The sequence below is a fragment of the Onychomys torridus genome, chromosome 12 (genome assembly GCF_903995425.1).
Source record: "Onychomys torridus chromosome 12, mOncTor1.1, whole genome shotgun sequence".
Lineage (NCBI taxonomy): Eukaryota > Metazoa > Chordata > Mammalia > Rodentia > Cricetidae > Onychomys > Onychomys torridus.
This window is the reverse complement of record NC_050454.1, coordinates 2,360,596-2,373,376: the sequence shown is the minus strand read 5'-3', so window position 1 is coordinate 2,373,376 and position 12,781 is coordinate 2,360,596. Positions and strand designations below refer to the sequence as shown.

General features: G+C 51.6%; 1 protein-coding gene across 1 annotated transcript in view; it reads right to left on the bottom strand.

Moving 5' to 3' along the window:
- Window positions 1-74: 74 nt before the first annotated feature.
- Vps8 (VPS8 subunit of CORVET complex) overlaps window positions 75-12,781 on the bottom strand; it is a 203,649-nt gene continuing 190,942 nt past the window's right edge. The window contains exons 45-46 of the mRNA XM_036204062.1: window positions 3,867-3,947; window positions 75-605 (exon numbers count right to left, since the gene is read on the bottom strand). Of these exons, the coding sequence (XP_036059955.1) occupies window positions 456-605; window positions 3,867-3,947 (231 nt within the window). The 3' untranslated portion in view covers window positions 75-455. The remainder of the gene's footprint in view (window positions 606-3,866; window positions 3,948-12,781) is intronic.

Sequence of the window (12,781 nt, the reverse complement as noted above, 5' to 3'; positions counted from 1 at the left end):
TGATAGAGCTGCTTGTCTGAACAGAGTCCAGGTCCCTGACTTGACAGATTGAAAGGCGGGGACTGGGAAGCATGTGGGACTCAAACACTGAGACATTTATTGTTTTGAAGAGCAGGTCTCCTGCTCACAGGAGTTTCACAAACATCAACAGGCATGGCTGGTTCCCAGACTGCTGCTCTTTCCAGGCCAAGCTTTGCTTTCCACAGCCAATGTGCCCTCCCTCCCGACTCCCATGTTGCTTATATGGAATGCCATTGGGTAAATGTTATTTTCTAAATGACTGGGCAGAATTCCGAGCAAAATGAAACCAGCCTGTCTGCTGGACAGATGTTACCACAGGGAGACTACACTGAGATGGGAGGATGGGTACAAGGGCAGGAGTGCGGAGGCAGAGGCTGAGCCGGTCCAGGAGGCTCCTCGCGCCCCATGGGGTGCAGGGCTCTTCCAGGGAGGCCTTAGTCTTCAGCCACAGGCGGGGGTACAAGCTGCAGCTGGAAGTTCTCGTTCTGGAAGACACTGCTGAAAGCGGGGCCGCTCTGGGAGCCCGCAAATGGCCTACAGCTGTCCGCGCCGCGGTTCTGGGAGAGTTCCGTAAGGAGGGCCAGCTGTGAAGAAGAGGACACGCGTGAGGTGTGGGAGGGAGGCAGTGGTGGGGAGGGGCCCGTTCCTCTGCCTAGAGAGAGTGAGCGCTACCCTGTGGGGGAGTGGATCTCACAAAGGGGTGTGCCTCTGCGCAAGAGGAGGCTGCCTGGGTGGGAGCCCCCAGGCACAGTAGCCCTCCCTGTGCACAGCCCCCATGTAGACTGGCCATTCCCCACATCCCTCCCATAGGCTTCCTTTGGTACCTTCTCTTTGAGGTTCATGGCCCGGAATTATTACCACTGGCTTTTACCTCTCGACGGTAACCTGGACATTTGGCCACCAGTTTGGTTTGGCCACCAAGTGGCACTCGTGGATCCCACCTGTCCTCCAAACACACCCTCCCTACTCACAGCTGTATAAATCCACCAATGGCCTTGGCACCACCCCGGTCTGCAAGTGGTTTAGTTCTGAAACCCCGGCCAGGAGGAAGCCTTCCTGCCAGCCCACTGAGATGCCAGGCTGTACACCTTGGTTGCCTCCTCTCACCTAGCTAGCTGAGCCTGGCAGTCTGGCGCTCAAGATGCCTTTGACGATCGGAGAAGTGAGTTCATATCCAGGGGCTGAGACCTCCTGCCTGCTAGGCGGCAGCGCCTGGACTCTCCCACAGTGCCAGCCTGAATGCCAGCCCCGAAGAGTGGAGGGGGCCTGGAGATGGAGCACGATGCCCTAAGGCCACTCTTCTTGGGAAAGCTGCTGAGGACTCACAGGATGAACGCCTTTCTGTGGGGACCATCCCAAGGGAGACGAAGTAGTAAGTAAGCCTTCAAACTGCTCAGGGCGACTGTGTGCATCTGTCTCCTGGCAGCAGACAGTCCCTGGGAATCTCTGCAAGCCACAGGCAATTGTCTTCAGGGCCGGGCAGGCTGCGTGCTTTTCATAGGTGACATTTCTAGTCCTTCACAGAACCCCAAGGAGTGACTCTCTGGGCCACCCAGCTATGAGTGATAGGGTAGGATTCAAACTCAGATCCATGTGGCAATTTCTGTTCAGCCAAGCTGCCTGTGGTCTTGTCTTCTGGACGTTGCATTCCCATCACCTGCTCGCCTGCCCCGACTTCCAGCTGTTCTGATCTCTGGTCTCCCATCACACAAGCAATAATGGTACAGAGCTCATGTTGCCATTTGGCTGACGACAGAACCCCTGGCCGCAATACTTAGGGAGCCGAGTGGAGCACTCTAAGCTCTAAGTACCAATATATCAAAAGTAACTCAGTCCTCAGTCTGGACTCAGCAGCTCACACTGTCAATCAGCTTCAGCTGTCAACTTGACACAACTGGTCATTTGGGAAGGGGCACCTCAACTGAAGTAGGACCTCCATCAGCCTGGCCTGTGGGCAGGTCTGTGGGGCCATTTTCTTAATTGTTAATCCATGTGGGGGGTCTGGCCCACGGTAGCTGGTGTCCCCCCTAGGCAGGTGGGCCTGGTCTAAAGAAGAAGGGTAGCTGAGGAGGCCAGAGAGCAAGCCGGTAAGCAGTGTTCCTCCAGGACCTCTGCTTCCGTTCCTGCCTCCGGGTTCCTGCCTGAGCCCCTGCCCTGCCTTCCCTTGATGATGGACTGCAACCCCGAAGTTAACGCTTTCCTCCCGGGTGCTGTGGGTCATGGGGTTTATCCCAGCAGCCGAGAGCAGACCAGAACACTCAGTCACTGCACGCTCACATGGTGGCTGTGAGCCTCCAGCCTGCGAGGTGGCCTATGGTGGAGGCTGGCTCATGCACAGGGCCAGGGTTTTCGTGGCTGCCCTACAGGGTAAGACCTTCTTGTGCTGGAGCCACATCCTGTGGCACTTCCACGCGGATCCATCCAGTTTGTGAGGGGCTGTGAGGAAACAGTGTCCAAGGTTCCAAAAGAACAGGCAATGGACGCTGTCCTCAAGGGGCACCTACGTTCTCCACCAAACGTGATCCTCTTGCTTAGGAGTCTTACTGTAGCTTGCTCCTGTAATGTAGTGACGAGGAAGTCACTGGCCCTGAGGAAGGCTCAGTGTGTGAAGGGGGATGGAGATTCTGACTCCAGGTTCCGGTCAGAGCTTGGTGGCAGGAAGGAAGGGACAGAATGACACTAGCCAGTTCAGTCAAACTGCAGGGTCCCATTGGGAGATCCTGGGAGTTTCCAGAAATAAGAACCTCTGTCCAGACCAACGACTCCAGAGGGAGTGCCACTTTCTCCCCGTGTCTGCCTGAGAAGGGAGTGAGAGACGGGCTGCGTGCCAGAGGCAGCTGGGACTCGGTGAGATGTGGGTGTGACCTGGCGTGGAGGAGCGGACAGTTCTTCAAGTGGCTGGGAGCCAGCAGGGGCCATGTAGAAGGGAGGGACAAGAGGTGCTGGCCAGCCAGACCTGCACGGCCTCGGTGGTCACGCGGAACCTTACCCAGAGCTCGGGCAGTCTGGAGGAAAACATCCGAGTGTGCAGAAAAGATGCTTCCAGGCTTGCCCAGGGTGAGGCCGAGCCCAGGGTGAGGCCGAGCCCAGGGTGAGGCAAGGAAGGCAGGCTGAGAGCCCAGGGAAGCACTTTGGCCTGCCACGGATGCCTGTGTGGTACTGTCTGCTAGCACCCTTCAAGTCTGCGCTCTCTTCCCACAGTGGTAAGAGACCAAGAGTTCAGCCATGTCCAGTTCCGCAGTCCTCACGGCAGCTCGCTCGGTGGCCACAGACCTGCTTACCTGACGAGGGAAGTAGATGGACAACTTCTGCCCACTGTTCTTCAAGAGAGAGCTAGCCTCGTCTTCCTTTTACTCCACTTGCTAGCTGGCATGCGGAAGCAATAGCCAGAGCTGGACCAACCATGCTGAACTGAGCATAAGCCTCGAGCTGGGGGAGACCTGGGGTTCAGGGATGGTGTCCTGGCTTGCTGCATCTATATTTCCATTAGTTCCAGCCACTGCTGCTTAGTACTGTCTTCCATGGCCCAGATCCAACTGCAGCAGATGTGGGGCAGGTTTGGGGGCTTGGATGTAAACAAGTCCTCCTGAAGGAGGAAATAGGCTTCTAGCTTGTTCTCGATGGAGACAGGCCAGGCACAGCCCTCTGCCCCCTCGTGGCCCCCAGGAGGTAAGTAACAGATGCCTCTCTATTGTCTTTGCCCTCGGGCCACATTCTGAGTGCTCTTGGGGCCAGGAATGGGGGGCCATGTGGGGGCATGAGGGGGCACCTTCCAAGCTAGAGCTGGAAGCAAGAGTCCAGTCAATTACAAATTGGAAACAGAAGCATCAACCATGAACTATTACCCGAGAACCTCCTCGGTAGAGCCGGCAGAGCTGATCAAAGGCTTGGATTTGCTGTGGATCCAGAGCAGGCTCGGAGTTTGCCTGGGGAATAAAGAACGGTCAGATCAGTAATGACATGTCTGTCCCTGGGCTGCCTCTGACCTTCCTCACATGGATGAAGCAAGACACAGTAGTTCCCTCATGTGTCTTTAGAAAATGATAGTCCTGGAGGCTGGGAGATTTGTTAGAGCATCCAGAAGAAGCGGCCTGACCTCTTTTTTTTTTTTTTTTTAAAGATTTATTTATTTATTATGTATACAGCCTGTATGACTGCAGGCCAGTAGAGGGCACCAGATCTCATTACAGATGGTTGTGAACCACAATGTGGGTGCTGGGAATTGAACTCAGGACCTCTGGAAGAGCAGCCAGTGCTTGTAACCTCTGAGCCATCTCTCCAGCCCAACAGCCTGACCTTCTGAAGGCCCGCTTTGATGGTCCTCCCAGCCCGATCCTCTCTATGTGGACCCTTTCCACACCACGACCTCTAAACTCCCCACACTCGTGACCTCCCTGGGGGCTTTGGTCCACCCACTTTTGAACACTCACATCCGTCACCTAATGTGGCCCCCACAGATATCCTTCTTTGTCATTTGCTTGTTCATTATAACATTGGCTGCAAGCCCAGTCCACTGCAGCTTCAAGAGGGGATGCTAGAGCACCTCTGTCATCTGTCCGTCCGCCCCGCAACCCCTAGAGCCTGACAGTGCTGCAGCCTAATTCATACCTGGAGAGCGGGCAGGGGTTCCAGGCAAGGAGCCCTGGGGGTCAGCAGCATATCTGAACACTAGCCTGCACCTCATGTGACCTTGTCATTTCGCTCCTCTGACCCTGGAGGTGACCCTAGGGAGGTCACTGACAGTTCAGCTAGGGGACAGTCTGCCTCCTATGAGGCAAGGGCTCAGTCATGCTAGCTGTTGTAACTATGCCTCAGAGACACCCTTGGTTAGAGGTTCATCTCTGAAGTGTTTTGTATTTGTGCATTAGGCTACTAAAAACTGTCTGGTGTCGCCTCACACTATGAACCTCTCCGGCAGAAAGGAAAAAGGTTTCTCCACATACACCTCACATGTGTGATGGGAGGGGCTTCAGTGCTGAAGCAGGCGGGGATGACATTAAGTCAGGGTAAGCACTGAGGCCTGGCGCAGACACAACCACTGATAACGTCACTGAGCACACGCGTGGCCCTGGCTGCTGTGTGCCCCCGTGGGCCATCGCAGCATTCCTGGAAAGCACTCCATGAGAGAGGTCCTGGCAGATTTATTTTCCAATCTAGAATGATATTAACTCGTCAATCAATCAATCAATCAATCTGGGGTGTGTGTGCATGCCACGGCTCCTGAGTGGAGGTCACAGAACAACTCACAGGGGTCAGTTTCATCTTTCTCTATGTGAGTCCCAGGATGGAACCCAGCTTTGTCGGGCTTGGCGGCCTTTCCCCGCTGAGGTATCTCGCGGGCCCAGATGAGAACTTAAGATGGCATGATATACAGAAACTTAAGACCTATGTAGGCTGCCGTAGTCGTCTAGGAATGGCTCACTTCTTTCCCTTAACATCTGCGCCTCCCCCCCCCTCCCCCGGAGATAGCTGCCTGGGGCTGGGAATGGAAGCAGCTGTGTGAGACCTGCCTGGCTGGCCCGGCCCGCAGGTACCCTAGCTGTCTTCCAGTGGGAGGAAAGGAAATCAGAAGCTCCAGAAGGCAGCAGCCGAAGAGAAGAGGCTCACATCTCCCCAAACACTATGTCCTAGCTGGTCTGGCTTATGGCGACCTCCTCCTTGATGCACGCGATAGTACGGCTGGCTGAGGAGGTGCAGAGTGGATGAGGAGGATGGGGAGACCTCTTGGGGCTGGCTCTCATTTGGGCACACTCATTTCATTGGATCTTGCAGACAGAAGAAGGAGCCCACTACAACCTGAGAGCCTTAAAGCTGCCTTGACACTTTTTAAGATCCACTTGGCCTCAATGTTATTTGGTAGGAAAAACAAGACTGGAAAGAGTATATACATCACACATCTGATAGATTTTATAGGATGTCCAACGAGGTTCTAAGACCTGAAGTCTGAGAAACACACCAAGCCTGGCTCAGGCACAACACTGAAAAGCATGACCCAGCGTCTCTTTCAGAGCACTAGTGGCCAGGCTGGGCGCAGGGCAGGTGGGGAGGGAGGCACATGTCCTGGACTGGCCACTCTACCCCTCTGGCACGTCCCATATAAGGAACCATCCCTGGTTATCCTGCGGCAAGGTGTCTTGGCTTCATCTCTGCTACTGTGACTGATACCATGGTGAAGAGCAACTTAGGGAAGATGGATTATTAGGTTTACGGTTCAGGTTTCAGTCCACTAATTCAGCAAGGTCAAGGCAGGAAACTAAAGCACTGCGTCCACAGTCAGGGCAGAAGGCAGAATCCACAGTCAGGGCAGAAGGTAGAAGCATTGTCCTTGCCTCCTAGAAGCTAGCTTTCTCCTCTCTACAGTGCTCAGGACCCCCTGTGGGGGCGGGTGGATGTGGTGGCAGTGGATGTGGGTGGTGTGGGTATGGACGAGGGGATGAGAGAGGTAGGGGGTGTGGGAGGCCCTGCTAGTCAGATGTTGCAGTCTCCTATAACTTAGCAGCTCCCGCAGGGCTCAACACAATATGGAGGACTCCCTGCCCCACCCCAGCAGGGGCTTCCTGCTCTTTTAACCTAGCCTTAGCTGGAGGATGTCTCCAGGACCAGGGTGCCTGACTTATCTCAAGGATGACCCCTGACACAGTTCCCTGCAAATGTTCTTCCCCCGTAGCCTACATGGTGATTAAGGAACGTGCTCCAGCTATTTTCATAGACCCTGCTGCCACTAATGCAGCTATATGATAGGAGGCTGCCGCCTGATGGAAAATAGGGTTTGCCCCAGCTACCACTCCCATGCTAGGCATCTCCTCTACTCTGGAGTAGAGCTGAGCTGTCACTGAAGTCACATCCCAGGGGGCTATCTTCACTGTGGTCACAGGCTGTGTAAAAAGCTTTCTGTTGCCGCTTCTGCCCCTTTGTCCTTGTGGACTGGTGGTCAATGACATGGAGGAAAAAAGGGAACCCACAGGTGGGTGTGGGGTGGGTCAATTAACAATCAAGACGCACCCACAGGCTGACCTGAGATTAATTCTTCCTCTGGACTCTAGGTGGCATCAAGCTGAAAGTCGAAACTAACACACAGGAAGGTTCAATATGAAGGGTCCAGCAAGAAGCAAACAAAGAAGGGACTTGTGGAATATTAGTTTAAGGTGTGTCACAGCCAATAGCAAGCAGGAGAAAGGACAGGCGGGACCGGCAGGCAGGGAGAATAAATAGAAGGAGAAATCTGGGAGAAGCATGAAGAAAGAAAGAGAACAGGAAAGGACACTGGGAGCCAGCCACACAGCCAGCCACAGTGCAAGTAAGACATACAGAAATAAGAAAGGAAAAAGCCCTGAGGTAAAAGGTAGATGGGATCACTTAAATTAAGGAAAGCTGGCTAGAAATAAGCCAAGCTAAAGCCAGGCATTTATAAGTAGTAATAAGCCTCCACGTGTGTTTTATCTGGGAGCCGAGTGGTGAGCTCCAGAAGAGTCAAGGAGAACAACCAGCCGAACCAGTAAAGCACTAGGGAAGGCAGGCCGTTTGAAAAGGATGGTGCAAAAGCCAAGTCAACGGCAGAGCAGTGGCGGCAAGGAAAGCTGTCCCTAGGGAGACTTGTGTAAACGGGCATCAAATGTCAGGACACTACACTTCATGTAGAATCCTAAGATCATAATGGAAAATGCAGAGGTAGGTCCTGGCCACTTCCCAGACCCTGTAAAAGACAACCTGTGTTGGACATTGTGATCTGCTAAGTTTCATTACTCATTGTGCGTGCGTGCTTGCTTGCTTCCTTCCTTCCTCATCTATCCTTCCCCCAACCTACACCAGGTCTCCCTGTGCAGGCAAAGCTGGCCTCAACCATGCATTAGGCCCATCTCTGCCTCCTGAGCAGCTGGGACCAGTGTATGCCACCTTGTTTAGATGAAATGTGTGCTGCCAGAGAAACCGCACTGAAGAGAAAGAACTTGGCGGCAACTATTTCTATGGGCTGAGACAAACGCTGGTTTTATCTTATTTCTCACAGACTTGCAGTTTTACAAAATCTCGGCTTTTCTCATTTTATTCCAGCCAATATATTTTGGAAGCAATTAAGATCTTTTTTTAGGAAGGTGAAGGTCATGTCACAGGGTAGTAGAATGCTACTGCTGAAGCAGAACCATGTCATCAAGCCCCTGAGAAATACTGTGTAGCACGTGGGCATATTCTGGGCATGGGACACACCAGTGCCTGCCTGCCTGCCCTTGGGAGTTTGTTGGCTGAGTCAGAAGTGCAGGCCTATTCTGGGCATGGGATACACCAGTGCTGCCTGCCCTTGGGAGTTTGCTGGCTGAGTCAGAAGTGCAGACATCTCGGATAAGGTTCATTCTACAGTTTCTGACCCAGCGAGTCTCAGTCTTCAATGTGTAGAACTGATCAGGGTGTTATTAAATGCTGACTCTTGATGACAGTATCTAGTGGAGACCCCACAAAGTGGGGGGCTACGGCAGGAGGGCCATTTGCTCTGAGCCAGCCTGGGGCACATGGTGAGACTCTCTTATATATTTTAGTAATAAAAGCAGATTTGCAGCCGGGCGGTGGTTGCACACACCTTTAATCCCAGCACTCTGGAGGCAGAGCCAGGTGGATCTCTGTGAGTTCAAGGCCAGCCTGGTCTACAAAGCGAGTTCCAGGAAAGGAGAAAAACTACACAGAGAAACCCTGTTTCGGGGAAACAAACAAACAAACAAACAACAAACCAAAAACCAAAACAAAACCAAAAACCAAAATCCAAAACAAAACAAAAACAAAAAGCAGATTTGGGCTAGCAGGTATGGGGTGGGGTTTGAAGACACCCACCTCAAGCAGCTGAGGGGGATGGTGTCTGCACTGTTCCTTATGGTATCCTGATATTGACAGTGTATGTTTAGGTTATTAGGTGTCTTAGCTCCTGGTTCAACTGTATCTAGCCAATTAATTAGCACTTTTTTTTTCCCAAGGTAACTCAATTAGTTATGTTGCTTTCAACATTTGCTGGGTTCACACGCACCCTAGTGATCCTTGCTAAGATTGTTTAACCAGACCATAGTGTCCTTGCTAAATTGTTTGTTTGAATCTTACTGGATTGAACATTTCATTTTTACCATGTAAATAGGGCTATGTAAATTGAAGACAGTTGGAAGGTTTGTCCAATAAAACATGCAACATACGCATGCACACAGAGGACATTTTTCTAGTCACATAGCATACCCAGGTGAGTTGGCAGGGTTGGCACTGAGCTCTGGCCTTGCCAAGGTGCCATTTCTCTATTAGGCCTTTAAATTCCTTGGAGCTGCCAAGAGAAGGGGTTTCTAATAAGGTATCTGTGGTGGTTTGGCTGAGAATGGCCCCACAGGCTCATGCATTTGAGTGCTTGGTCCCCAGTTAGTGGAACTATTTGGGAAGGATTAGGAGGTGTGGCCTTGTGAGGTTTCAAAAGCCCACACCAAGCTTACTCCCCACTTCCCTCACTCTCTGCTTGCAACTTTCAGAACAGATTTCGGCTCTCAGCTACTGCTCCAGCACCATGCATGCCTGCTGCTGCCATGCTCCTGCCATGGACTGACCCTCTGAAATCCTAAGCAACCTCTCAATTAGATGCTTCATCTGTAAGTTGCCTTGGCCATGGCATCTCCTCACAGCAACAGAGCGGTAACTAAGACAACGTCCTACAACAGTGAAGGACATATCACTGAAAGTGACAGGTTCTCTCTTAGAACATGAGCCTGTCACTCTAGGTACCAAGAAATTGCCTCCTGGGGTATTGTGGGAGCCCCAAGACCATCTAGGAGTAGAGCCCTGCAGGATGGTGGTACCCCACGAGCGGCCAGAACCACACACAGTGAAGTGACTCAAGGGAAATGAGACAGCTGCTGTTGAAGTGCTCAGGGCCTGGTAGGTGCTCCCCTGCCAGGAGCACTTCCTGAGCTGAAAGCAATGAGTTTTGGATGATAGCGACCATTAGTGCACACAGCAGCTGGGGTGAGGATCTGAACTCCATGCCTCTAACGGGAGGACAAACAGGTGTGCACAGAAGGCTGGGCATCTGGCTGTGGCCATAAGGTTCTGAGGTGCTGACTGGCTCCCTGTCCACTACCTCCAGCCTCATGGACTGGGATTTCTAGAGATCCTACTGTGCCAGGCCCTGGGAAGGACAGTGCCTTCTTTTGTAAGTTGCCTTGGTCCTGGGGTATCTTCACAGTGACAGAACAGTAACTAAGGCATCCACCAATAGCTCCCTGGGCAGGAGTTTTTATTCTTCAAAAAATTAGGATTGCTCTCTTCCAGACACCCTCTTGTCTGCCTCCCATCCCTACCACACTCTTCCCATCTTTATCAGTCTGTCCCCAGGTTTATGGTTTTTGGTTTGGTCTGGTTTGGCCAGGGCCATCTGTGGGCCCACTGAATTAGAAGTGGAGCCTGGTTGGGTCATTAATGGACCCACAGCTGAAGGCAGCGATTTCCTCACCCCTCAACTATCGGTAACCAACAGTTCAGCTGTGAGGGGGTGCCTCTGACAGGGTCACCACACCCGGCTCAGCCAACATCTTATTTGTCCTCAGTACACTGTTAGCAAACATTTGCCAAATCACACATCATGACTCATTTTGAGATGTCATTTCCAGAGTTGGACTTTGTAAAGGTTCCTGTGATCTCGGGTGTGTTTGTCCTACATGTCAGCCAAACCAGTAATTTTATTTAATCTAGTTTGGGGAAAGAATTTTAAATGTCAGGAAAGAAATGAACGAAGGCCCGTGCCACTGTAGGTGCGGGGGCTGGAGGTCTGTGCTGTGGCCCTGGGTGGAAGCTGGCACTGCCTTCAACAATCACTACCCACACAGTCTTAGTCTCTGAGCAGGGTGGGCTGTTCTGGACTTTTGGTAACACAGGGAAACTGATCAGAGCTTCCAATATGAAATGCCTCAGCAGCTGGAAGAATGCCATGCCCAGGACTCAAGAGCTCTCACAGGGGCTGGTACTTAGAAGACACAGAAGAGCCTGCAGGCCCTGCGTACACGGACATTCTCCATCATGTGCCTTCATGGGACCTGTCCTAATGTGACTAGAGACCCAGAAACGGAGCACTGAAGCACAGGACAGAGGCTACAGGCCAGGCAACAAGAAGGGGCATGGTGCATGGGGAGAGTATGGGGCAAGGGCAGGGCCAGGCAGGGCAGCCCGCTCACTAGCACCAAGCTCAGCCTGGAGCAGCTTTAGAATAAAGATCTGCCCATCAGATGACTGGAGGGATAGGAAAGGTGAGCGACGACAAGACTCTTATTCTTTTCTTATTCAACAGTTCCCCAAAACCCTCTGCAGTACAGAGAGACACAGGGCATGGCTTCTGATGGCAGAATTGGCTCTTCCTGGATTCTGGCTGAGTGGTTCTCTCAGTCTGTTCTGTTGTCTGTGAAACTCTGCAGGGTTATCTGAGACTTACAGATGTTTAATAATGGTAGTAGTAACTGTGAGTGAGTGTCTTGAGCTGGAAGTGCCTGGCAGAAAGAGCAGTGGGCCGGGGGCAGGGCACCTGAACTCTCTCTCATCTTCCTAGGAGCGCCACACAAGCTACAATTTAATTCGGAGCACTGCTACTATGTGCTGTCCAGGGATGTGGGCACCATGAGATGATGTGTATTTAGGGCACGGGAGTTTCAAGGAACACAGGGGTGTTTACTGAAGCCAATCATGGCTCTCACTGCAAATCAAAGCAAACTAGGGCAGCCAACTGGATGCGCTGCCAACCCAACAGCCCTGGGGGGGATGGGATTCAGGGGAAAGATGTTGTACAGAACTCATTTGATGAGAACTCATGCCAAGTCGGTGTCAGGCACAAAGTCAAAGTGGGAGCAACGAGAATTCCACCCAGAAACTTTTAGAAATGAGCATACTTTCTGCAGAGGCAGGATACAAAACCAAGTTAAATCACAGGCTTTCTATATGCCAATAGCAAGGAATCTAAGGAATAGATCATGGACACGCTTCCATTCACAACAGCCTCAAAAATTAAAATATCGAGGAATGAACATAACCAAGTAGGTGAAAAATATCTCACGATGGAAACTTAAAAATCTCTGAAGAAAGAGACCGAAGAAGACACTAGAAGGTGGAAAGACCTATGTCAGGGATTAGTAGAAGCAATACTGTGAAAATGAGCATCCTGCCAAATTCAGTGCAACCCCAACTAAAATCCCCACAGAAAACAACAACATTCTAAACTCCTACAACATCAAGGTGCAGGAAAAGTCTTTCCCACAGGGCTCCATTTGCTGAGAATTAAGGCCACAGCTGACAAATGGACTCCATAAACTAAAACGCTTTACAGCAAAGGAGTCAAGCAAGTGAAGAGGAGCAGAAAAGATCCTTTGCCATGGATGCTTCTGAGAGAGGATTAACATCCAGACTACAAAGAACTCAAAACACAGTAAAACAAATCAAACAACTCAGTTAAAAACCAGGCTATAGATCTGAACAGAGAGGTCTCAAAAATGAAGCAAAAACGGCTAAGAAATACCCTCAAAAGTGTTGTTCAACTTGGGGCATGGTGGCATATGCCTTTAATCTCAGAAGGCAGAGGCAGGTGGATATCTGCAAGTTAGAGGCCAACCAGTTAGGGCTACATAGTGAGACCCTGTATGCACTCCTCCCTACCCCCCCCCACCAAGTGTTTAACATCCTTAGCAATCAAGCAAATGCAAATTAAAGCCTGTGTCCCACCTGCCCCTCTCCAGAGCTCCTTCTGTACTGCCCATGGTTCCTTTCT